We start from the raw sequence: 27,811 nt of genomic DNA on the forward strand, positions 1-27,811 counted from the left end.
GAGCTCTCTTTTACTCCCATACACATAGCACATGCTCTGTGTTGATTTTCTGTAATTGCATGCTGACACAAGGTAATAGTCTTTTCTGGTTGAAACTGTCATTTTCTCGTGAGAGGCGTGAGTCATTTGCTGAATGAAAACACTTGATACTGTGGATGCATAGATAGTACGCCAGTAGGAGAAACAACAGCAGAATTGCTATTTCTTTGATCCACAGCCAGGGTTTACCTAACAAGTTTTGCTAAGTTTTCATTTTGAAATTCTTGACAGTGAAATAAAGGTAAAACAAACAATATTGAAAATATTGTTTATAAAATGTAACTCACAATGTTAATTTATTGTTAATTTACCTGTTGTATAAAATAAATATCGCATTTGCAGTTGTGCACGGGATAACGGCACTCTTGCTCATGGGATATATTTATTTCATATTATGTTGTTATAATACAATAAGACAAAAACTAATTTGGAGACATACAACTACACACCACACAGTGAAAGCATGAGTGACAAATACAAAGGGTATATAACAAAGTATTGAGATAAACTTTGTTATAGACCAAATCCATATTTTCCACCATAATTTGCTAATAAATTCATTAAAAATCCTTCAATGTGATTTTCTGGATTTTTTTAATCATAGTTGAAGTGTACCTATGATGAAAATGGCAGGCCTCTCTCATCTTTTTAAGTGGGAGAACTTGCACAATTGGTGGCTGACTAAATACTTTTTTGCCCCACTGTATCGCACACCTCTACGCACATAAAGAATGAACTAACAATTAAACTGACATTTACCCATTTTCTTCTCTCATCCTTTCGCATGCAGGAGACAGACATAATATGCTGCCGCGAATGACAAAAATTGTCACATAAACAAGCAAATCCACAAAGAATAATAACAAATAAAATGTACTCAAATTAGATCGTTTTAATTTGGAAAGCATTTAGAAATGTCTAAGGCAAAGTGTCATATAAAATGTAAGACCTTTCATATGTAAAAATAAGACTTAAAAATCTAAATTAAGACTTTAAGGATCTGTGGGAAGCCTGCCGTAACCACTAATTGCCTCAGATCTACACACCAGACAGGGCCGTCCACTTTCGACATTGTTGTTTGCCCTTGCTGTTGAACCCTTGGCAGAAGCGATGAGATATAATTAATTGATTAGAGGGTTTACAATAAGTGACAAACAACACAAGATTTCATTTTATGCTAATGATATTCTGATATTTTTGTCAGATTCAAATACATCAGTTTCACGACTGGTTGAGGTTTAAACTCCTTTGGAAATTTTCTGGTTATAAGATCAATTTTACTAAATCGGTTGCTTTACCATTGGGCAGTCTCACTTCAGGCACAAAATGCTCTCCTCTTTCCCTTTTAAATATTCCATGTCAGGTTTTACCTATAGGGCTTCATATAACCCCTACATTCCAACTTTTATTTAAAAGTAACTTTGCTCCTCTTCTGGAGAAAATTAATAACAATTTACAAAGGTGGAATGCTCTTCCCGGTTCATGGTTGAGAAGAATTGCTATAATCAAAATTTAAATTTCACCTTGTTTAATGTATCCTTTGATGATGATGCACATTTTATTTCAAGCAAAGTATTTAAGGAGCTTAAAGTGTGTATGTCCGGTTAATTTTTTTTTTTAGATATATTAAATAAGGTTTAGATGTCTGAGTGAAAATGTAATTATCATTAAAATTATTACTGTAACTGCCCTACAATAGGCTTTATAGCCATTTCTGTCAAGATCATATTTTTAAAACACAGCTGAGCTGTGACGTCATATGAGGGAGACGTGCCAACAAAGTTCTATTCAAGTATGGAGAGTTTTGAGTCTGAGGAGATCCAAAAAAAACCTCAAACCTACGATGGCCCACAGCCATACCATTTTGAGCCTCCCAGGCGGGAGACAGATGAGGAGCCAAACAGAAATGTAAATAATTCCTATCGAAGAAACATAAATATCTGGTGTGAAGAGAACCAGTTGAGAGTTGGTCAGGTGTCTGGTAAGTATAGGCATAACTTAGAGGTGGAACGGTACATGTATTCGCATTGAACCGAAACGTTACGGGCGTCACGGTTCGGTGCATGAATATACACGGAGAATACACGGCATAATAATAAATAAAACTTGCGTGCAAATTAATTAATGCGGAACTACTGTTAGATACGCAGGTTATTTAGGGACACCTAATCTGTAGCTCTGAAGCTCCGTGCCTATAATGAACAGGCTGCGGTGTCAAGATTGCAATGCTGGAATATGCTGGTTTGTGTGTTGTGTCTGTGAGGGAGAGAGAGAGGGGCGCGGGCGCGATCGACTGCTTCTACTACAGTAGCATACACCGTAGGCATCGCATCAGCTACCAGTCTCACTCGGGTTTTAAATCCCATTTTATAACTCATGAGATCTTCAACCGCGTAGTCCTTCTCATTGAAATAGGCGCTGCAAATGACCGAAGTCTTGGATACCGAAGCAGCACTGAAGTCAGCGCGTTTGGTCCGAACAAAGTTGAACCAGGCACGGAACACAGACCTGCTTTTTGGGAAAAAGTGGACTCTGTGACCGGTTTTAACGGTGTTTTTGCACCCAGCACAAACGCAGTAATTCACCATCGTGAAAATACGCCTGCGTATACTAACTACCTAACTTAAATAACTAAATAAATGTCCTAATCACTCATTCTCTCGCTCTATCACTCGTACAATTATCAACACAACTCAGCGAGCTGGGGAGACGTCTCCCTCATATGACGTCAAACGATTCGTTTGGGGGGAGGGGCAGTTTTAAGTGAGGACTGAAAATAACAAACTTTTTCATCTTATATTCTGACTTTAGGTATCGAAAAACATACAAAACAATACATCAACTTGTCAAACGTGTATTTCCCCTAACTATTTTGTGTTAAACATAATTACAAATTTAACCTGACATACACATTTTAATGGCTGGCTTTCTCGTTTTTTTATGGAGTAAAAGGAAACCAAAATTGAAAATGAACAAATTACATCTCCCTAGTCATAAGGGTGATACCCAATATAATGGTAAATGGACCATCTTGGGTTAGGTGTCTTGCTCATAGACACCACGACACTTCGTCAAGTGGAACCGGGGATAGAACCACCAACCTTCCGGTTTGTGGACAACCTGCATGAACCACTGCCGCCCCATATACAAGATGGTCTCAACTGGCATGTCAGCTTCTTTTTGTGACAGAATGGTTGAAGACTGATCCAGGTTCCTTTTGGCTTGATCTTGAAGCCTCTTCAGAAGCTTTTGTTTATTAGCAATACTAAAAATTTATATATGATAGTCCGATCATACAGAACACTCTTCAACACTGGGTGCTGCCTGAAATAGGATGTTAAGGTTGCATTGAGGTCCACTCTTGAATTGCGTGTTTGTGCATTTTGGGGACGGAGCACTGAAGGGAGGGTGTTTGTTTGTTTTCTGCTGATACTGCACGTACTGCACTTTCAACGGGATAAGAGATTAAAGACATATTTTCAACCCTGGAAAAGGAGGGAGGGTGGGTGTATGGATGGTTCCAGTGCCCTCTAATGTTCTCTAAATACCCACTGGGATGCACGCTACCAGTGCCCAGCTACCACTCCCATCCCTTCTTTTCACAGCCATCCACGCCCATTTAAGTAGTATTTTTCAAAAAGATTACGGGCTAGACTTGAGGGGGGTTTAATGACCCTTTAAAAACACATGCAAATAAATTTATGTGACAATGAATCACTGCACCATCACGTGTGTAAACGCGGGGTAGAGAAAATAATCTAATTTATAGGCCCTACCAGTTTTCAAACTTATACAGGTTTCTTGTGTGTAGCAATATATCAGCCACCACTCCTATATCCCACCACACCTTAAAGGGACACTAAGTATCTTTTTAGGTATTTTATTATCTAAAATCAGTATTTTTATTCATAAATATGTCCTCAATGGTGTACAAATACCTCTGCTAATTATCTGACTTATCCTTATAAATGAAGAATTTATTATCTTTATATACATGGGACGGGTAGGTCCACGGAGGCTTCCATGTAGTTCCGCCATCTTGCAAAACTATAATAGCAGAGAGGGACAAAAAGTACTAAGCCAACGCGTTTTCGTTCAGAGCCAGCCGAAACCAGCAGAAACGCAGGTGCAGCGCAGTGAGAGGCGCTTGAAACTGCACCGGCAAGTTTAAAAGTCTGGATTGCATTGTTATTATGGACCATACATATGCCAAGCCACAGGAGAAGAAAACATCGTCGCCAAAAAAGTCAAAAATAGAACGTAAAATGCGTGGGATTTCCCCCTTTCTGGTCAATGTATCCCTGCCTCTGCTTAATTATTTTTATCCCCGGTGGGGATAAATTTATCCTCCCCTCAAAGTGATCATAGTGCTACTACATAGTGGCGAGACGGATCACAAAACTTATCACGGATCCGTGGTTTGATTAAAGTCAATTTTATTTTAAAATGATTACTCACTCACTCTTGAGCGTCTGGCGCGAGTGATTTCAATGTAAAGACGCGTTTATGCGCGTCTAGAGGTCCTGCGGCACGGTGTTTAGCGCGGCGCGGTAGACACGAGCCTCATTCTACTCCAGTTTGCACGAATGAGGCGAATTGCTACACAGATAATGTATTTTCTATCATTTCACTGTAGCTCAGCATCGCGATGTAAAGTTAACGTTATTGCATGATCACAGTTCATATGTGTGGGGAAAGATAAGCTATTAGAGTAAAAATATTGCGTTAGGCTACTTCAGTTAATAAGAAAAAAGATTTTACAATTCCTGCAAATGCAGTGAAGTTCATGTTCTCATGATTTATTTTTATGAATAACAACGTTTCAAAACCCCCCCTCTGTTTTTTTTTCACAAATCGCACCCTGGGCATAACTACAATATTTCATGTTTTTCACAGTCAGTAATTCATACTGTAATAACATTCGTTTGTTTTTTTTTGTAATGTTGCAGTTTGTTTGAAATAACCCACCTGTTCACCTGAAGGAAAACTCGACGAAGTGCTATTAGAAGACATCCTGTCAAAGCTTTTTGGTACATATCGCCTACCGTAGATGCAACGCGCATTTGAAAAAGCGAGGCGCTGGAGAGCAAAATTAGTTTGAATGCAAAATACAAATTCACCACTAGATGGGAGTAATTCCTACTTATTGTCCCTTTAATGCAATACAGTCCCTCATACTAACCAGAATTTATAAAGTGAATGCTGTGGGAAAAAATAAAAAATGCAAATACAATACGCAAATGCAGATTTTACATGATCTATACAAAATGGCTTACATGAAGGGAAGCCACCTCCAAAGAACATGTTAAAGAGATCTTCAGGTGTAATATCAGACTCAAAGCCTCTATGGAAATCAAATCCTCCATGAGTGCTGCTAGGCTCCTCTCCTCCACATACATCATACTGCCTCTTCTTCTCAGGGTTACTGAGCACTGCATAAGCATTTCCAATCTCTGGAGAAGAACAAGAACAGCATTTTTTGTTTTAGATTTTATGTACATCAATGTATTGAAACAAAATTGGATATGGTGTTTCAGGGACAGCATTACTTTTAAAGGCCTCGGTTGCTCCTGGCGCATGGTTTTTGTCAGGGTGGAATTTCAAAGCCAGTTTTCTGTAGGCCTTTTTCAGTTCCTCATCATTGGCATCTTTTCTGATAGCCAGTACCTCATAGTAATTCTTACACTTCTTTATCCTGAAGACAACAAAAAGCAACAGGGTTTCACTTTATTCTGATAGTCCCTTAACACGTTCTGTTGTCTATACAGTCATGGTCAGAATTAATGGCACCCCTGGTAAATTTGATCAAAATTGGCTGTAAAAAATAAATATTCATTGTTTATCCTTTTGATCTTTCATTCCAAAAATTGCCAAAAATCTAACCTTTCATTTAAGTAAAATAATTGAAAGTGGGGGGGTAAATCACATTATGAAATAAATGTTTTTCTCCAAAACACGTTGGCCACAATTATTGGCACCCTTTTATTAAATACTTTTTGCAATCTCCTTTTGACAAGATAACAGCTCTGAGTCTTCTCCTATAATGCCTGATGAGTTTGGAGAACAACTGACAAGAGATCAGAGACCATTCCTCCATGTAGAATCTCTCCAGATCCTTCAGATACCCAGATCCATGTTGGTGCTTCTCTTCAGTTCACTCCACTCATCAGGTCAGGGAACTGGGACGGTCATGGCAGAAGCTTCATTTTGTGCTCCATAACAAATTTTTGTGTTGATTTTGATGTTTGTTTTGGATCGTTCTCCTGATGGAAGATCCAACCACGGCCCATTATAAGATTTCTAGCAGAAGGCGTCAGGTTTTGATTTTTTATCTGTTGATATTTTATAGAAACCAATCTGAACAAGAAGTCCAGGACCTCCAGCAGAAAAATATGCCCACAACATTAAAGATCCAACGGTATATTAAATTCTACACATGGGGTACTTTTTATCCTTGTGTGCACCAAACCCATCTAGCGTGTTTGCTGCCAAAAAGCTATTTTCTTTTGGTTTCATCTGACCACAGAACCCTGTGCCGTTTGAAGTTCCAGTCGTGTCTGACAACTGAATTTGCTGGAGTTGTCTGACCCCACGACTCAACTAATCTCTGCAATTCTCCATCTGTGATCCTTGAAGACTCTTTGGACACTCAAACTTTCATCCTCACCTTCACCCTCTGCAGTCTGAGGGGTTTTCTGGGTCCTGGAGGTGTTCTGACATGCTCTAAAATTTGTGCTTATTTCTGTTACTTGTGACATTTTCATGGCTAAAGTCTTATTACACTGTATTCAACTCTACTACAATAATATGTCAGCAGCATGTATGTACAATTTTGTAGTTTTGAGATAATAACAACATTTATGCGTGGTTTGTGAACATGACAAAAAAAATGTCACTGAAATAAGGTCATGAAACCCAAACTGATTACAGGGTTCTTGCAGGTTTCAGTCAAATTTAAGACCTTTTTAAGACATTTTAAGACCATAAAGATTTAAATTTAAGACCTACATGACTCATTAATCAGCAAATAACAAATAAAATTAGCATCAATGTGCACTTTTTGTTTACATAAACATTAAAATAATAACATAAAAAAATGATGGTTAGATTTTAAAAGTGTGTCTTGCAACATGTTATCTACTAACATGTACAAGTTCAAATAAAGTTTTGATAAAAAAGGTTTTATAAAAAGATAAACCTCACGTATTTCAGCCTTTAAATTTTTTTTTATAGAATTAATGTGTCAAAAAAAAGATAAATTACTGACATTTACAATGCAGATTAGCTTATATTTTATTATTAATAGTAAGATTTGGTCCGATTTTCCCGTTGCGTCTGTCGTTGCCAGTGGCGGACTGGGACAATAATTCAGGCCGGGAATTTGACTCCACTGCCAGGCCACCTCTGCTGCTGCAGTCACCACCACCATATTCATGTAATCTACTGATAAACTTGTAGGCTAACCCTATTAATGTAACAGGTAGACTACCAGATGCAATATAAATGAATAAAAAAATAACCCTTAAAAACTCACTGTCCACCACCTCTAGCTCAACAGCAGGAGCATTTGCAGCTCTAGTGCTACTGTTGCTTCCTTCGTCACCTTTTCAAAATAAATAAATAAACAAACAAACATTGTAGGCTACATATTGTAGACTAGAAATTAAAAATCTAAATAACTAACACTGTATTATTTTCCATACCATCTACTTGATTGATTTATTATTTAAACAATTTGACCCACTAACACTATTCTGTCTACGTTTTATAAATTTTTATTTATTATATAAAAAATATGTAGACGAAACGAGACTTGAGCACCACTTGCATATTGTTGCTCGTTTGTTGGTTTAATTTTATCTATTGTGATTATCTAAGTGATTTGTATGTAGTGTTCATTTTGTCACCTATTTTTAATTTAGTCTTAGTCTTGTGCCAAATGTCTTAGTTAGTCTTAGTTTTAGTCAACTAAAAGTCTCGTCATTTTAGTCTAGTTTTAGTCAAAAGAAACTCAAGGTATCTTAGTCAAGTTTTAGTCGACTAAAAGTCTCGTTATTTTAGTCAAATTTTAATTAGTCGTCTAATTTTAGTCAAAAGAAACTCAATATTTCTAAGTTTTAGTTAAAACATTTTAGTCTTTTTTTTAAATAACAAATTATTTCTGAGATTATTTCTGATAACCATTTCAGTCAAATAGTGTTTCACACATCTCAAATATTGGTTAAATGTCATAATTACCTGAAAAAAATGTAACAGATTTTTTTAATGCAACTATTTTTTAACATTAATCTGTTCACAACAGATGAATATTCTATCTCCTGATGATGGCAAGTAGAGACGATTGGAGACGAAAATGAAGAGAGATTTTATCTTAGTTTTTATTCTATGCAAAACATTCTCGTCTTTTTTCGTCAACAATAATGCATGTTAATTTAGTCTTAGTCAGCGTTTTTGGACATTGGCGCAGTCTCGTCATCGTCTCGTCTTAGTCATGGAAAAAAAGGTCGTTGACGAACATTTTTAGTCTCGTCTCGTCTGACGAAATTAACACTATTTGGATGAAAGCGTTCGTCTGCCAAATTATTACAAATATAATGTAAATGTAATCTTGACCGACCTGTTCCCTTACTGGCGAACATGACTCGCCAGTAAAGCGAGTAAGCTGCGTCTGTGGCCAGGGCTTTTTTCCTTTTTAAACGCTCTCTCTGCTCCTCCTTTGCGTTTACGCTCCATTTTTTGAACTATTTAGTCAGATATTAGGCAGTGCTTCGTGACGTTGGGTGGGATTGTCATTTTCACTCCGCCATTATGATTCGTCGATTGAGAGATCCGTCAATTAATTCGTAGTTGCACACCAGCCTATCACATGCCAGGCTGATCGTCTGCACCTTTTTTTTTTTTTTTTTTTTTTTTTTTTTTTGGCGGCCGGCAGGCCAGAACGACCGTCAGGCCACCGGGAAATGTCCCGGTGCTCCCGATGGCCAGTCCGCCCCTGGTCGTTGCTATGCAACCATGCTCAACGACAGTAGCTAGCTAATGGATTTCCACTAATAAACGCTTGCTGTAGCCATTATTTATTTACGGAGAAGAGAAAAACACCTGTAATGTTTGGGTGCACGGTGCACCCCCATCCTTCATGTTGACTGAGGTTTCAATGTTGTTACGGAAAGGGTGAAGCGGATTGGTTGGTTCTTGTCACACGACCTGCGGTACGCTTGCAGAATTCTGAAAAGTTGAGCTTTTTTTTTTTATCTCGCTCCGCCTGGAAAAAACGGCCGCATTGCTTCTAATATGAGTGCGCTTGCCGCGCGCCTAAATTTGAAATAACGAACTTGAGCGCGCAAAAGACGCAATATGTGAACGGCCTCTTGGCTACCGCCAATCAGGGCACGAGCTACTGGTAGCTCGCGAGCGACGTGTTGGAGACCCCTGCTACAGCTCCACTTTGTAGGCTACGACTCGATACTTTTTTGCTACTTTGTAATAACTTTGTGTGGCCAGCATTTCAGGAAATGAACGAGGGTAAAACCTTTTTAAGACCTGACTAAATTAAATTTAAGACCTCGGATGAAAATCTGGCCATTTTTAAGACGTTTTAAGGCCTTAAATTTAAAGTTCAGAATTTTAGACTTTATAAGACCCCGCGGGAACCCTGGATTATTGCTTTACAAGACTTTTGAAAATTGTATCACGTAGCCTAGAATATTTGCTCCAAAACTATGTGAAAATCACCCTGAATAATCATTCAGATCAGACAATATATTGATTTAAAATTTGTAAGACATGTCTTGTGTAAGAAAGCTTTATGCGAGTAGGCGTAAACCACCCCATGAATATTGAGTGTTTCACACCTGAGAGAGACAAAGACCCTCCCATAATGGCCCTATTAGGAGCTCTCAGGCACTATCATTTTGAGGAACCTTGCACAAAGAATGAGGATTTTAAAAAATATTTAAAAAAGAATGGCTTTATTTATTTACAACACAAGATAATCCAAAGATACATAACAAATGGCAAAAAAAGCACATTAGGCTATTTAACACACTGAACTAAAGACAGAGACTTAACCAGTCACACACCTTTGTGCCATTCCTGAAACATAGTGCATACCTGTCATTTCCAAGGTGTTTGATTTTTCACTTTACCATGTTCTGCTCATGTGTAAGTCAGCAGGACTGGTACCTAAAAAAACCGAAATAAAAAAACCTGTGAACATAGTGATATCAAGAGAAACTAGGGCTGCACGATTTTGGGAATACATTTTAGATTTGTTCTGGTTAAAATTGCTTTTTAAAATTGACAAAATACACACACACACACACATATATATATATATATATATAGAACACCAGGTTTGTTGTGCCTTGTATGCATATACGTGCAGGGCTGAATAAAATAATAATAACAATAGCAGGCATCATTAAAAAGGAACACTTCAGTAACACTACACTAGAGAAAAATATATTGATTATCATATGTTACTTCAAATGTTTACAATCGATATGACGTTATGAAATGAGATTGGAGTAAAAACCATGAATGTTTGGTGCGTTTTGCTTTTCAAACGCACGTAGCGCGACTGACTCAAACTCAGCACCGAGCAACAGTTCAATGGCAATGTGAAGTTTATGCAACAATAACTATCTAATAAAATTCAGAATTATTTCTTACCTTAAAATCTTTTTTGTCTTCAAATCACGTTCTTCTTCTTCTGATGTAAATCCAATGTAAGCTCACAGCGTGTCTTCCAAACTCGACGACAGTAGAGGACTGATGAAGTTTGCCGCTTTGTTTTTGAGGTAATGAGCGCGTTCGCGTGGCATGTGGACGATGTGCATGTCAATATATTTTGCGCGTGTGGGTGTGGTCACATTAAAACTAATGAGCAAGCGTTAGAGAAACTGGATATCTTGTTGGTTTTATACAAATTACTTAAACAGAAAATATTTGTTTTTGTTTTGAATCAGATCATTTAAAACTACACACTTAAATGTTTATAAAGATATAGAGCTCATAAATGTGTGACAAGTATTCGCTGAGTTTTGTTTATGTTTAGAGATGTGCTCAAGAAAAAAAAGTTCACGAGACGGAGAGGCAGAAAGCACACCCTGTTAAATTTCTTTATTTTACAAAAGCACAACGTTTTGTTTTGATTGTAAGTGGACACATACAAAAGTAGACATCTCACAGATTCTTTTTTCATATTTATTAAGTCTGTATGACCATAAATGACGGAGTATTTTAAGTCTATTCAGCTGCTATGTGAAAAAAATCATGCAAATCACGCCGGCCTGATTGCCGACCCCAGAGGGTTGAGGCAATATAGACACACGTCCTCTTCCTGGCAGATTCGTAACATCTTTAGTTGATTGGAACTTCTTAATTATTGCCCTGATGGTCAAAATGGGGATTTTCAATTATTTAGCTATTTTCTTACAGCCACTTTCTATTTTGTGATGCTCAACAATCTTTTGATGCACATCAGAACTATATTATTTGGTTTTACTCATTGAGATGGATGATTAAGCAGATGCCCTCTGGTAAAGCCCCAGGTTCTGATGGCATTCCAAGTGAGGTGCTGAAGGAAGGTGGACTATCTCTTCTGTGCCTTGTCTTTCCATTCATCAAATGTCCTTAAAACTGGTTATCTTACCAAGACAACTTCAGCAAAGATCAATTAGCTACATTCTCTGAGTAGTAAAGAGTGTCTAACCCAATACAAGGAGGGTATACTAATAAAGTGGCTGGTGAGTGTATACTGTACGCTCCTAGTTTATGGACTGCAAAAAAAGGGGTGATGCAAACCTAACCCCAGGCCTAAACATGTACTACCTTTTGGCTGACTGCGCAAAATTTCATGAGACGCAAGCATGTTAAAGGTCCCAAAAACAACCAGATCTTAATAAAGATGCATTAATTAATAAATAATAGTCCTTAAGAAAATAATAGGAACCATGGCACATTCAGTGCTTTGGCCCTAATACTTTATACACAAGATGACTTGCCTTTGTACCCCTTCAGCTTGCTCCTTAGTAAATCCTTTTGTTAAATCTGCAGTGGAGTCCTGTTTCTGTGCCTCATGTTGGGTTTGGGATCCAGGGTCTGTTCCATTTGATGACTTCCTGCAGTATGCAGTGCTGTTCCCTGCCGAAGTACCATTCCTCAGCAAGGCTTCCAACAACACTGCCAACAAAACACAACAAGGCTGAATATCAGATATTACTGGGAAATTTAAATCCAATTTATGAATAAATAATTACAAATGTCTTATTACATTAGACTAAGAGTTGACAGTCCTCTTTCATGTTGGTGTTCATTAGCTATTCAGCTTTGAATCACAGTAATAAATAACATTGTAAATGCAAATAGAAACATTGTTTGATCAATATGTCTCATGCTCAACCATTAAAGTAGTCTATAAAATAACTATTCTGTTTATTATGAAAATTTCCATTTGCACTGACTCGTTCACTAAGCTGAACAGCCAATCAGAGTTCCATCTTTCACCGACGGTTGATGCCAAAAAAACACGACGGCGTCAGACTAGAGCCAACGCGAAAACTACGTCGGCCGACGCTCAATAACGGTCCGACGTTGCCCAACGGGCCGATCGTTGGCTTGGTGTGTCCCGGGCTGTAGTTATATCAATTACAAAATTTATTATAGATAATTTGTGTCTGCGTGCTGTGCACAGAAACCATACAACAGTATGCATATGTGACAAGTATGCAAAATATAAGTTGAATGTGACAAGTACGCAATTTCGGATGCAGCCGTTGTTTTGATCTAAGCCATTCGTTGTAATCCTGAATAAAACTCCAGTGAGTGACATCAACTTTTCACTGCGGGTGTTATGGTTTAACTGGTGATTATGTTAAGGTTGTGACAAACGGCAGATGTGAACGATCAACCGTAGATCCATCAATTCCGAAAAAATTGCACAATGTTTTCATTACGATTAAACTTTCTTACTACATTATGTTGGTATTGTTTTAAAGCTAACTGTAATGGCAGAAATAAGTTTAAAAAAATATTATATAGTACGACTGTGTTTTAGTCTAAGATTATCTAAGATTACGAGAATAAGGTCATAGCAAATGAGATTTTGAGAATAAAGTAGCCTACTTTGCGCAGGACCGGCACTGGGACAAATTCCTGTGGCCTCATTTGACCATATTAGGTGGATAGGCCTGTAGTGAAGTTGGTTTTAAGTACTTTACGTGAGTTAGCAGGGCTCAATGCTAAGGATTTTTTTCTACTGGCTCGATCGATCCAAAATGTTCACTGTCCCCACCAAAAAATAAAGTAATAAATAAATAAATAAAAATAGGGCTAGATATGATTTAAGTTGTTTTTGATCCATGTAATCTTAATAAATACGGTTATGACACCAAAAACTACTAGCCTAACTCATATACATTTTAAATTTTGTTAAAGACAGTCAGTAATAAAATAAGAACAAAATATCAAATTACAAGCAATAGCACAAATAAATACAACAGAACAAACATATACAAATGAAATAAACATTTCTTTTCAGGTTTTTCATGTAGGTCTAAACTATATTTCCAGGTACATAAATAGTACCGGTACTCATATTTAAAATATCACTGCATAGTCTTCATTGTATAAATATAAATGAACCCTTATTAAAGTTATTTAGTCAAGAGCAGTGAGCAATTTCTTTATAATCTTTAATATTTTGTTTGATTAACATCAAAACAGACATATTAAGTGGGAATATTAGCAGGAATATTAGGCTGTCACTTTAGGAGCCGCACGGATCCTACTGTTACACATGCATTTTATTTCTCACGTTTACGTTTACTTAAGACATAACGGCCTATGTTTATGAGGATACGATACTCGACAAGACAGGCATTTGGACAATTTTGGGCCCTATTTTAACGATCTAAGCGCATGGTCTAAAGTAGGGATGCACCGATATGAACATTTTGGCCGATACGATAACTTAAATTCTTTACATTTGAAAGCCGATTACCGATATATTGGCCGATATGTCTAAATTCAAATTGTGCTATACTTAGACCATAGAAATCTCGAGTATATTCGCTCTGCCAAGAGATTAAATGCTCGACAAGCTCGCATGGCACTGTTCTTTGGTCGCTTTGATTTGACTATTTCCTACCGTCCTGGTTCTAAGAAAAACGTTAAACCCGACGATCTCTCACGTCAGTTTGGCTCGTCAGAAGTCTCTTCAACCAAGGAGGAAATTCTCCCGCAGAGCTGTGTGGTTGGAGCGACTGTCTGGGGGGTCGAAAGACCTGTCAAGCGAGCTCTTTCCCACTCCACCGTCCCACAACGCTGTCCTAAAGATTTACTGTTTGTCCTCGTCTCAGCGCGTCCGGCCGTCCTCCAGTGAGGCCATTCGTCTAAATTGGTTGGGCATCCCGGGCTAAGGGGTACTCTTGCCTCCATCCATCAGAAGTTCTGGTGGCCCACAAGAGAACGTGATATTCGCCATTTTGTTGGGTCCTGACCAAGTCCAGTAATTCTCCGTCCGCCGGTCTCCTCAGACCCCTTCCTATTCTCTCCGTCCCGTCCGTGGTCTCACATCGCCCTAAATTTTATTACGGGACTTCCTCTGTCGGGGGGAATACAGTTATCCTGACGATCATTGAACGCTTCTCTAAAGCTACTCCATGGACACCCCTCTGATGTGGTCTCAGATAGGGGACCCCAATTCGCTTCCCAGTTCTGGAGGGAATTTTGTCGTCTAATCGGGGCGTCCGCAGGTCTCTCATCGGGTTTTCACCCGCAAACTAACGGTCAAACCGAAAGGGCCAATCAGACTATTGGTCGTATTTTGCGCAGTCTAGCATTCCGGAATCTCACATCCTGGTCCGGCTTGACATAATTTCTTACCATCTTCCGCCACAGGGCTGTCTCCGTTTCACGGCTACCAACCTCCTCTATTCCCGTCTCAAGACTCCGAGTCATCCGTCCCGTTCAGGGTATCTGCACATTTTTTAAAGTCAAATTTAAGGCTTTTTAAGACCTGAGGAAATCAAAATTAATACCGTACATTAGGGGTGTGCAATATTAACAAAAATATATCTCGATATTTTCAAAGTTTTGTTGATAATAATTAGATGATATTTTACTGATTTTGTACTGGTACCATGGCTGGTTTAGGCCTGTTGTTTACATTTACATTTACATTGTTGATAGCAGACTCACGAAGATATTCATATTTAACATATTCTATGCAGTGGTCAGTTTACAGTAGTGACTGAAATTAAAAATGTTATTAAGGGGCAATATTTGCCACCTTAAATTGATTTCCAGGGGCATTTTCACCTAAATATGGAAATTATGTCTAAACGTATTTAGAGGTATGCATTACCTTTTATGTCAAATTCTAACATTCTATTAGAATAACACAGTACCACTGTCAAATTAAATAATTAAATTAAAATCCATCCTTGCAGTGCAGAGGTGACACAGAAGCTGCATCCGAACTGGCATTACTATATTTACACTTAATTTGCAATTGCATAAATAAAGCTATTCAATATTTAAATATGAAATTATTTATAATTGTAACATTTTAATTAAAGGGTACTTTAAATATGAAACTAAACCCGCCAGTAGGTGGCGGTAAGTCACTGTCTTAATAAGCGAGTTGTTGGAGTCATTTATTCAACAGATTTGTTCAAACGGCCGATTCATTCAATGAATCAAATGATTCGTTCAAAACGCGGATTTCAGTTAAAAAAATAATCGCTGTCTGTAGGACTACAGTTTCATTATGAAATGCTCGTCGGCGAAATAAAGGCGGAAACAAACAATATTGACAATATAAAAAGTAACACACAATGCTAACTTTATTGTTAATTTACTGTTGTATAAAATAAATAGCACATTTACAATTGTGCACAGGAAAACGGCACTCTTGCTCATGTGACATTCTAATATAACAACATAAATATGATATAAATATAATGAGACAAAAACTCATTTGGGGACATATCTATAACTGCACTGACACATCATGCAGTGAAAGACAAATGCGATGTCAGCTCGCACTCGCAGTGCCTCGTACGTAGTTTAAACAATGATTACAATATCATCATAGTTCATAGACAATCCTAAACACAAAGAATGAACTTACTATTGAACTGACATTTACTCGATCTCTTATCCTCTCGCGTGCAGGAGACAGACGCACTGACGCAGGCTACGCTGCCGTAAATGACGCGAATTGTCACGTGAACAAGCAAATCCACAAAGATAGAATAATAAAAAATAATACGTACGCTAATTAGATAGTTTTCATTTGGAAAGTATTTAGATATGCCTAAGTCAAAATGTCATCTAAAATTTAAGACCTTTCATAGGTAAAAATAAGACTTTTCATAAGTAAAAATAAGACTTTAAGACTTTTTATGGCCTTAAATTTGAAAAATCGAATTTACAACCTTTTAAGACTTTTTAAGGATCCGCGGAGACCCTGCCGTTGGTTCAGGCATTTATCCAACGCTGCAACCGCACATGGAAGAGGGTGAGATCAGCTCTTTGTCAATCAAGAACACGCACTCGACGAGCCGCTAACCGACGTCACGTCAAGAATCCCAAGTATGTTTGCGGTCAAAGGGTGTGGCTTTCCACCCATAATTTGCCTCTCCAATAAATTGGCACCTCGATTTATCACCTTTTAGGACCTTTTCGCATCACCAAGGTCCTTAGCCCTGTTGCTGTAAGACTAAAGTTATCCTCCAATCTCCAACCTCCAACCTCCAATCTATCCTCCAATCTACAGTGGTCCATCCAGTCTTTTCACTTTCATGCATCAAACCCGTTATTCGCATGCCTTCTCGTCCCTCCCGTTCTTGTCGAAGGTTCTCCTGTTTGCAAGGTCCGGACACTGTTGGATATCCGCCCTCGGGGTCATGGTCACCAGTTCCTGGTCGATTGGGAGGAGTATGGTCCTGATGAGAGAAGTTGGATTCCCTCCCGGGACGTCCTGGACCGCTCGCTCATTGAGGATTTCTTCCGCACTCGCCAGACTCCACCCTTAGGAGCGCCAGGAGGCGCTCGTCGAGGGAGGGGTGCTGCCATGAACCAGGGTTAAACTCTCTTCTTTTCTCTCTCTCCCCTGATTACGCACTCACACACACTCAGGCACACATGCACTCACTCACACTCATGCACTCTCTCAGCTGTTTCTCATTACTATCAGTGATTGCGCTGATCATCTGCTCACCTGTTCTCTCTTTCCCTTTGATTATGTTTGATATTTCTAGCTACCTCTTTTCCTGCTTCTTTGCCAGATTATTGTTGTATTGTAACCTTGCTGCTGAAGCCTGTCTCCGGTCCTGCTTCCTACCTCTCGACTGCAGCTGGTTAACGACTGTGACCACTCGCAGACCACTGCTACTCAGCCCAGGGACTCCCTGCTGTTTTCGTTGGATTACTATTCAAGAAAACTTTGCCGTTTACCAGTCTTTTCCCATTTGGTGGCCTACTGCCTTTGTTTCATTAAAGACTGATATTTTACCTGCATTCGCTCTTTGGTCCTCTGTTCTCTCCGTGACACAAATAAAGTAATGGTTTAAAAATATATGAATATGTGAATATAAAGGAAGTAAACACTGTAACAGGGCACTGGTAATTCAGTGCGCACTGGAAATCATATTTTTTCAAATAAAGATAAGGTAACGCTAATACAGCACACAGTGAAAACTACAGTATATGAATATGACACAGTGGGCAACTGGATATAGCACAGCATATTTTAAAATGAAGGATTTAAAGTTTTTCGATCGCGTCTCCTGTGAAGCTGATCTTCTGTTCGCATTCACTCACTTCGCACGGACCGACCGTAACTCTCCGTAATTTATGTAGGCTACAAATGCACACTTCACAAGATATCACAGCTAGATTCGATTAAATCTGCAAGGTTTGTGAAATTAAATGTTTATTAGATATTCAGAGATTTGTTTGAATGATGTATATGCGCATTTGCTGAATGTTGACGGTAAAGGATGAAGTATTTTAGCCTGATTGTTTGCCTTTTCTGTTACAAATAATATAAAAGCAATGCTTTACTTTTTCGCATACCATTTACTTTGTTTACCAGTTCTGTCTAACAAAGTATTAGATATGACTGACAAAGATCGTAAACTAATGAAGACGAAGAACGTGAGTGAGCGTTGTATGATCAGGCACTGCCGTTCTCTTCTCAGGCGCTGGTGTTCTCAGTGCCGCCCGTCAAAATAATAGTCCGGAGCGCCGTCAATTAAATTAAAAGTCCCACTTCCAACACATCAGCCAAGCAAAAAAACTTATCGGCCAATGCCGATGTTTTAAAAAGGCCAAATATTGACCACTAATAATAAGGTTTAATTTTGTTAGCATTAGATAACATGAACCAACAATTAATGAACAATACTTCTACAGCATTTATTGATCTTAGTTAATGTTAAGCTCAACATTTTATAAGACATTTTTAAGATCCAAAGTTGTATATGTTAACATTAGTTAAAGGGTTAGTTCACCCAAAAATTTAAATTATGTCATTAATGACTCACCCTCATGTCGTTCCAAGCCCGTAAGACCTCTGTTCATCTTCGGAACACAGTTTAAGATATTTTAGATTTAGTCCGAGAGCTTTCTGTCCCTCCATTGAAAATGCATGTGCGGTATACGGTCCATGTCCAGAAAGGTAATAAAGACATCAAAGTAGTCCATGTGACATTAGTGGGTTAGTTAAAAAAATTTGAAGCATCGAAAATACATTTTTGTCCAAAAATAACAAAAACTACGACTTTATTCAGCATTGTATTCTCTTCCGGGTCTGTTGTCAATCTGCGTTCACGACTCCGCAGTGACACTGCTGACGTAAGACGCTGCTGATGTGTTCTCGTCCGTGTAGTATTCGGGTTCAAATAAATATGGATGGGCAAAAAAATGCAAGTCTTCCTCTGTGTCGAAATCCTTAGACATGTTTGCGAAGATTGTTTTGTTTACATCGTGCGTCTCCCTCAGACTGTAAATGAAGCTCGGGCGCACCAGATAACACGTCAGCAGCGTCTTACGTCAGCAGTGTCACTGCGGATTCGTGAATGCAGATTGACAACAGACCCGGAAGAGAATACAATGCTGAATAAAGTCGTAGTTTTTGTTATTTTTGGACAAAAATGTATTTTCGATGCTTCAAAAATGTCTAACTAACCCACTGATGTCACATGGGACTACTTTGATGATGTCTTTATTACCTTTCTGAACATGGACAGTATACCGTACATACATTTTCAATGGAGGGACAGAAAGCTCTCGGACTAAATCTAAAATATCTTAAACTGTGTTCCGAAGATGAAAGGAGGTCTTACGGGCTTGGAACGACATGAGGGTGAGTCATTAATGACATAATTTTCATTTTTGGGTGAACTAACCCTTTAATGCACTGTGAACTAACATGAACACAAATATTTAAATACCTAGGTTATTGCTCTTTTTCGTTTATGTTAGTTTAATGCATTTACAAATGAGACCGTATTGTGAAGTGTTACCCAAAAAAAATATTGCCAAATAAAAAAATGTAATAAAACACCTAAATACTGTAAACAAGTCATTGGATAACATAGGGCTGCATTTAAAAGGGTGGTAAAAAAAGTGTGCTTGTGAAGTTTTGGCACAAAATACCCCACAGATATTTTTATATAGCATGTTAAATTTGTCACTTTTTGAGGGTTTGCAAAAACGCACCATTTGTGCCTGGCCCTTTAAATGCAAATGAGCTGCTGCAGAGGGCAGGGTTTCAAGAGCTCGTGTGTGTTAGCAGCTGCTATTACCTCACGCAGACACACTAAAATGACAGAAACCTTTCTGCCTTTTATGTTTAAACGGGAGTCACACAAAGATGGACAGACTCAATTGATGTAGAATGCAACAGGACGTCTCTGAATGGTTAATTGATGAATTTATGTTGCTGATGTGGAGTTAACTATCTTCAATTAGGATATTCTGTCATGATAATCTATAGATTGCTCGTATATGAACTGTTGTGAGATGCACACAGAGTGACTTTCTATTGCAGAGGGCAGGGTTTCTATTGCATGTGAAAAGATGGATGCTAAAGTTTGAGCAGACTCACAAATGTACTCATACAACAACTCTTTCTCTTCTCCACATGGACTGCGTGTTCCCGGGGGCGGGGTTTATGTACTTTTTAGGGTTGGTGATGTCACTAACCCGGGAGGAATGTCGTGTAGTCCATACAAGCCGTTTGTTGTAGTCTTTTTTTTAAAGCAAATATCTTCCTTTGCTTTGAACTTTGAGCGTTGTAACTTTGCAGATGTTGTTTATGCTCAAACAGCAACATTTCACACCAACTAAAGTTAGAAAAGGGAAATCATACTTAACCACACCTTTAAAGCGAGACTACAGGTGAATAGGGTAAAAATTTTAAATAATAGATATCACCATATTTTTTTTATTAAAATGTCACATAAATCAGGCCAGGCAGAAATGATTTATTAACAAATCCTTCTGAAAATATCTTCAGAATTCTGCTAAGTGTATAACTGGAAAGTTTGGTGTACATAGGTGTTACATAGGCTGAGATGTTTATACTGGAGAATGACAAAAAACTCATTTTGAGAAAAGGGCATTTAAAGATTTGTAATGTAAAAATTCATACTTTTTTAGTGGAAACAACTATTTACAGACACAATATCTCATCAAATCATTAGCAACAACAATACAAACCACCTAAATCACATCAAAACTTATAAACACAGCATTTATGGCCTTTAACTGAACAGAAAAACAGTCAAAAACACACATCTAAATGTCAGAGCACGTCACGTGATGCATCTGAACGAATCACGTTGTCAGAAATTTACATCAGCCAATGAGATTTCGCTTATAGAGTTAAAGGGTTAGTTCACCCAAAAATGAAAATAATGTCATTAATGACTCACCCTCATGTCGTTCTAAGCCCGTAAGACCTCCGTTCATCTTCGGAACACAGTTTAAGATATTTTAGATTTAGTCCGAGAGCTTTCTGTCTCTCCATTGAAAATGTATATACAGTATACTGTCCATGTCCATAAAGGTAATATAAACATCATCAAAGTAGTCCATGTGACATCAGTGGGTTAGTTAGAAGTTTTTGAAGCATCGAAAATAATTTTTGGTCCAAAAATAACACAAAATAAGACTTTATTCAGCATTGTATTCTCTCCCGGGTCTGTTGTGAATCCTTCACAGTTACGCTGATGGCGTAAGACGCTGATGACATGTTATCTGGTGCGCCCGAGCTTCATTTATAGACTGAGGGAGACGCACGCTGTAAAAGTGTCTCATCCGCGACATGCACATTTACGCACCATTAAAAAAATGATATCCACGCAAACAATGTAGAATAGCTTGAATATAGCGTGCGTCTTCCTCAGACTGTAAACGAAGCTCGGGCGCACCAGATAACACGTCATCAGCGTCTTACGTCAGCAGCGTCACTGCGGAGTCCTGAACGCAGATTCACAACAGACCCGGGAGAGAATACAATGCTGAATAAAGTCTTATTTTGTGTTATTTTTGGACCAAAAAGTATTTTCGATGCTTCAAAAACTTCTAACTAACCCACTGATGTCACATGGACTACTTTGATGATGTTTATATTACCTTTATGGACATGGACCAGTATACTGTATATACAGTTTCAATGGACGGACAGAAAGCTCTCGGACTAAATCTAAAATATCTTAAACTGTGTTCCGAAGATGAACGGAGGTCTTACGGGCTTAGAATGACATGAGGGTGAGTCATTAATGACATTATTTTCATTTTTGGGTGAACTAACCCTTTAAATGCCCATTGTACTTTCAAGATTGGTTGCTGATAAAAAGTAAATGACCATATTTGGATCCGACAGCATTGTACAGAAGAGAGAGAGCTTTCCAGCGGTGTGTGAGATTAAAGGAAGCAGACAGAGATCGTGGAGCACAGGGTCCCCGCGGATCCTTAAAAAGTATTAAAAGGTCTTAAATTCGATATTTAAAATTTAAGGCCTTAAAAAGTCTTAAAGTCTTATTTTTACTTATGAAAAGTCTTATTTTTACCTATGAAAGGTCTTAAATTTTAGATGACACTTTGACGACGCATCTAATTAGCGTACGTATTATTTTTATTATTAATCTATCTTTGTGGATTTGCTTGTTCACGTGACAATTCACGTCATTTACGGCAGCGTATTAGCCTGCGTCTGTCTCCTGCGCGCGAGAGGATAAGAGAACGAGTAAATGTCAGTTTAATAGTAAGTTCATTCTTTGAGCTTAGAAGAATTGTCTATGAACTATGATGATATTGTAATCATTGTTTAAACTACATACGAGGCACTGCGAGTTCGAGCTGACATCGGGTTTGTCTCTCATGCTTGCTTTCACTCCGTGATGTGTCAGTGCAGTTATAGATATGTCCCCAAATGAGTTTTTGTCTTATTATATTTATATCATATTATGTTGTTATATTAGAATATCACGAGCAAGAGTGCCGTTTTCCTGTGCACAATTGCAAATGTGCTATTTATTTTATACAACAGTTAAATTAACAATGAAGTTAACATTGTGTGTTACTTTTTATAATGGCAATATTGTTTGTTTCCCCCTTTATTTCGCCGACGAGAATTTCATAATGCAACTGTAGTCCAACAGACAGCGATTCTTTTTTAAAAACTGAAATCCGCGTTTTGAACGAATCATTTAAACAACTCGCTTATTAAGACAGTGACTTACTGCCACCTACTGGCGGGTTTAGTTGCATATTTAAAGTACCCTTTAATTAAAATGTTAAAATTATAAATAATTTCATATTTAAATATTGAATAGCTTTATTTATGCAATTGCAAATTAAGTGTAAATATAGTAATGACAGTTCGGATGCCGCTTCTGTGTCACCTCTGCACTGCAAGGATGGTTTTTAATTTAATTATTTAATTTGACAGTGGTACGGTCTTATTCTAATAGAATTGAATTTGAATGTTAGAATTTGACATAAAAGGTGATGCATACCTCTAAATACGTTTAGAAATAATTTCCATATTTAGGTGAAAATGCCCCTGGAAATCAATTTAAGGCGGCAAATATTGCCCCTTAATAATTTTTTTTATTTCAGTCACTACTGTGAACTGACCACTGCATAGATAGAATATGTTAAATATGAATATCTTTGCGAGTCTGCTGTCAACAACAGGCCTAAACCAGCCATGGTACCAGTACAAAATCAGTAAAATATCATCTAATTATTATCAACAAAACTTTGGAAATATCGAGATATATTTTTGTTAATATTGCAAACCCCTAATGTACGGTATTAATTTTGATTTCTTCAGGTCTTAAAAAGCCTTAAATTTGACTTTAAAAAATGTGCAGATACCCTTGGAGCAGCGCGTTGATTTAGAACGCCAACTTTTGTTGAATTTCGGAGAAATAGACGCAAATAGACACAGTGTAGTAAAATAAAGACCTAAATGTGTATTTTGGATTTTTTTTTCACCACAAGTCTGAAAGAAGACATGTTATTAAAGACAAATAGCCCAAAATCTCAAAATTGACCAGTGAAAAAAAAAATGTTTTTGCCTGCCGTGTCTCGCCTTAAGGAAACAAAATGATTGTGTGCCATGGATAAATAAAAAATGGAATCGCCTCCGCACGGAAAATAAGGAAATTAAACCATATTGTTGATAAATAATACTAGAACAAAAAAGTGGTGGTTATTAATAATAACGCATCAATTTTTTAATTATTTTTTATTATTTTTTTAAAGCCTTAAATCTATCATTGGGGTCTATATAACCCCAATCGATGTCTCCGTAGTTAATAAACATGGTTCCCTTCATCTCAGTTGCATACAATTTTGTGGCTTTTTCTAAATTATCTATCTATACACACACAAAACAACTGGGCTTGATTCGGTTGCTCTAAAGGTGTGGAAAAAAATTGTGGAAAAAATTTCAATATGATCCCACATTGAAATGAATGGGAAAATCTAAAAAATTGCACACACAAACACACACAGGTGTGACTGGAATATTATAGAAATTGGCGAATAAAATCAATAATTCCAGTAAAAATCTGAAAATTCTCACACATAAATAAAGGCTTGGTACTAGAGCACTAATGCAATGTGAAATGAACATGATTACACACACATTTGCACACACACAGACACACATAGAGAGAGAGAGAGAGAGGTGTGACTGCAATAGAGAGCATTTTTATAAATCAATAATTTTTGCACATATCTACAGATTTTCACACAAATCTGGTACTAGAACATAAATGCAATGTGGAAAGAACATGATCACAGACACACACACACACACACACACATAGAGGTGTGACTGCAATAGAGAGCATTTTTATTGAAATTGGCAAATAAAATATAAAATAAAATAATTCTTGAATCTAAAAATGTTCACACATAAATTAAGGCCTGGTATACTAGAGCACAAAAGCAATGTGGAATGAACATGATTACACACACATGCACGTGCGCGCACACAAACACACACAGGTGTGTTTACTCTTGTTCCTATCCGCCTATAGCTGTTATTTTTTTGTTTGTTTTTTGTTTATATTTACTTTTTTTTAAAGGTGTTTCTTATTCTAAAGATAATAATTTTATACATTTCGATTATTGAAATAATATGTAATTATAATCAAGTGTTTTCTTTTAGTGTCAACTTATGTGGCATTATTGCAAATTTATTTGGCATTACTGCAAATTTATGTGGCATTATTGCAATAACAAGACACTTCAAAAGACATCAAACAACAACAAAAAATCTAAACTTAGACAAAAATAGGGATTTAATGTATTTTAAAATGTTTAAATGTATATATATTCATAACAAAAGCTGTTATAAAGCAGTAAGTCACATCCAGAAAAACGAATGGATCTCTATGGGCCTCTGCTGGAAGTATATGGCAATTGCACTTTATAGCAAAAACTAGGCTATATTATCTGCAAACAAATTTCAAACCAGCAGATGGCAAAATTATCCATCTAACACCCAGATCAATATCCAGAAACAACTCAGATTTAAATTTGATCATATTAATGTGTTTTTTTAATAAAAAACATGATATTTAATTTGCATGCTAATGGTGTAGTTGAGGAATTTTGCAATAAATAGGTAAAAAAGTACTTCATATCCCCCAAAACATAGCATAAATGTATAGATAAGAAGTAAACGAAAAAAATGATATCATTTTGTATTATTAAAATGTAGTTTTTGTACAATCGCTTTATGCATCTTTGGGGTCATATAGACCCGAAAGATAATAAGTGTAAACATGAAACGAAGACCATAAGAGTTAATATTACAATAATAGTAAACATCTTTAATATTAGGCTTACTGTTTCAAATTACATCATTACTGTTTGAGCAGCGCGCGCTGAACCTGAAGAGAACAAATGTTAAACTGAATCTCTTTGCTAAAAGGTTAATCAACTCAACCGTTGCAAAAGAATGCAACTAAACCCAAAGAATTTACAACTTTTTTTTACAATAGTGTATACATTAATAATGATATGACAGTCTCAATCATAGCTTTTAATGTTTTGCATTGCTGTTTGATCACGTGCGATGAAGCTGAAGAGAACGAGCACCAGGAAACTATAGAACTTTTCTAGCAGGTTGTTTAAATCAACGAAACGCATCCTACGTTAGATTAATGCTAGATTTATATTACATAAACTTAATATTACGACTTATATCTGCACAAGATGACGTGAATGCACAAGGAAACTTGACTGTGCTGGTCAGAACGTGTAACCCAGCTGTTCTGGATGCGCTATTCCCACAACAACACGCTGAAACATGGCAAATAAACCCAGAGAATTCACAACATTTTATTACAATAGTGTTCTCATTATAATGGCATATCTAAAAAATGCTGGGTTGTTTCAACCCAATTTTGGGTAAAATATGGACAAAACCAAATGTTGGGTTAAAAATGTAATGTAAAAATTTAACCCAATGGCTGGGTTTGTCCATATTTTACCCAAAATTGGGTTGAAACAACCCAGCATTTTTTAGAGTGTATGACAGTCCCAATTGTAGTTATAAATATGAATTGCTGTTTGAGCTGCCCACGCTAAAGATAAAGATGATCACTGGTACAATTAAGTGCTTTCTGCGAATTCTCAAGCGAACTTGACAGTGCTTGTCATTGCGGCTTAAATCCATAGCTCTTTCCTCCACAACGCGCTCATCACGCTGAAACACTGGCGAACAAGAATTCACAACATTCTTTTACAGTCGTGTTCTTATTATAATGTTATGAAGCCTATGTCACAGATTTGTGCTGCACTTAACTGTATCTTCCTTTTCCAAGTGATTCCAATCATTCAAAAATATATTATCTATCGGCTTTGATATATCGGCCTTATTTTCTTATCTGATCGATAACATATAAAAATGACCATTTATCGGCCGATATCGATATGTGGTCAATATATCCTGCATCCCTAGTCTAAAGCCAAGGCTTAAAGGAGAACTCCGGTCAATTTTAACATTGAGCTCATTTTTTTGTAAATTTGGAGTGCTGTCAATACAGAGAACAACAACAAAAATCGGTGTTGCCTACACCGTGTTATCCTCTTTTTAAAATGTGCACCCTGTTGACTTCAATGGGACAAGTTTTAAACCTGCTTTTAGCCTCTTAACATCCTTGATCTGTCAAGTGCCCAGCCATGTGAGTGATTCTTTTAGAGTTAACACGGGTGAATCTGACTGCAGTAGATGTGAAAGATATGAATAAAATTGATGTTATTTCAGCCAGCGCAAATACCTGTATTTACATCCTGTTTTTGGTCGAAGTCCAAAGTAGTCGATTGTCGAGTTCACGCGCATAGGTTTAGTTACTTATGATCACGCGCGTGAACTCGACAATTTTTATTTATCTTTTTTACATTGTAATCCTATGATTGTAAATATTTGGCTAGTTTGCGTGCTGCTGCGCGTGTGTGTAATAAGCAGAGTGTACGCACGTTGTGGACCCGCCTATAGGCACACATTACTAAAGCACTCTTTAAATAACAACAAAAATATCACCATTGACCAAAATGAAACCTGGTCTAAAGTCAATAGCGCAGTCCATTTCAGTTGCTTCAAAATAGCAACGCGCCAACAATGCGCCTGAACACCTCGTTTTCAGACCAGCACTCCCATGGGCTCACAAATGGGTGCAAATGCATTTTCCTATTTTCTTAATTAAACAACATGGTGCAGGGCGTGAATATGATAACTGCGTCAGGCTGAAACTAGCAAAAAACACTTGCGTCGCGTATGATAAGGCCCTACGTGTGAATATGTCTGTTCAAGCTCAGGAAGATGTGAATGAGTATTCGTGCGCTGTGAGACACGTCGTTCTGCGAATACCAAACTGAGGGCGTCTACTTGCATTTGAATATTCAAGTTAGCCAGGCTTAAAAACACCCTCTAATTATCAACTTCGGCAAAGATGCAGCCAGTTCCAGTTCCATCAACAGTTGACAGTTCCATCAACTGGCCCAAGTGTGTTTCACGCTGGCCATCGGGCAGTTATTGTCGAGCACTGGTTAGGTAATGTAAATGTATTTTCCAATATGGCAACTGAAGCCATATATTGACGTTGTGTTTTGGTGATTAAACCAAATGTTCTGATTATATGTTTCAAACTTGTATTTTAAAACAATGACTATCTATGTGGAAATTAATATTTATAGCTGTAAATAAAGCATTATATCAGATTTAGCAAGA

The 27,811-nt window shown here is 37.4% G+C and overlaps 1 protein-coding gene across 1 annotated transcript in view; it reads right to left on the bottom strand.

Moving 5' to 3' along the window:
- Window positions 1-27,811, bottom strand: part of dnajb14 (DnaJ heat shock protein family (Hsp40) member B14) — a 48,441-nt gene that overhangs the window by 11,633 nt on the left and 8,997 nt on the right. Inside the window, exons 2-4 of the mRNA XM_079615972.1 lie at window positions 12,045-12,222; window positions 5,589-5,734; window positions 5,316-5,492 (exon numbers count right to left, since the gene is read on the bottom strand). Of these exons, the coding sequence (XP_079472098.1) occupies window positions 5,316-5,492; window positions 5,589-5,734; window positions 12,045-12,222 (501 nt within the window). The remainder of the gene's footprint in view (window positions 1-5,315; window positions 5,493-5,588; window positions 5,735-12,044; window positions 12,223-27,811) is intronic.

The sequence above is a fragment of the Phoxinus phoxinus genome, assembly GCF_949152265.1.
Source record: "Phoxinus phoxinus genome assembly, chromosome: 6".
In the NCBI taxonomy this organism is placed as follows: Eukaryota; Metazoa; Chordata; class Actinopteri; order Cypriniformes; family Leuciscidae; genus Phoxinus; species Phoxinus phoxinus.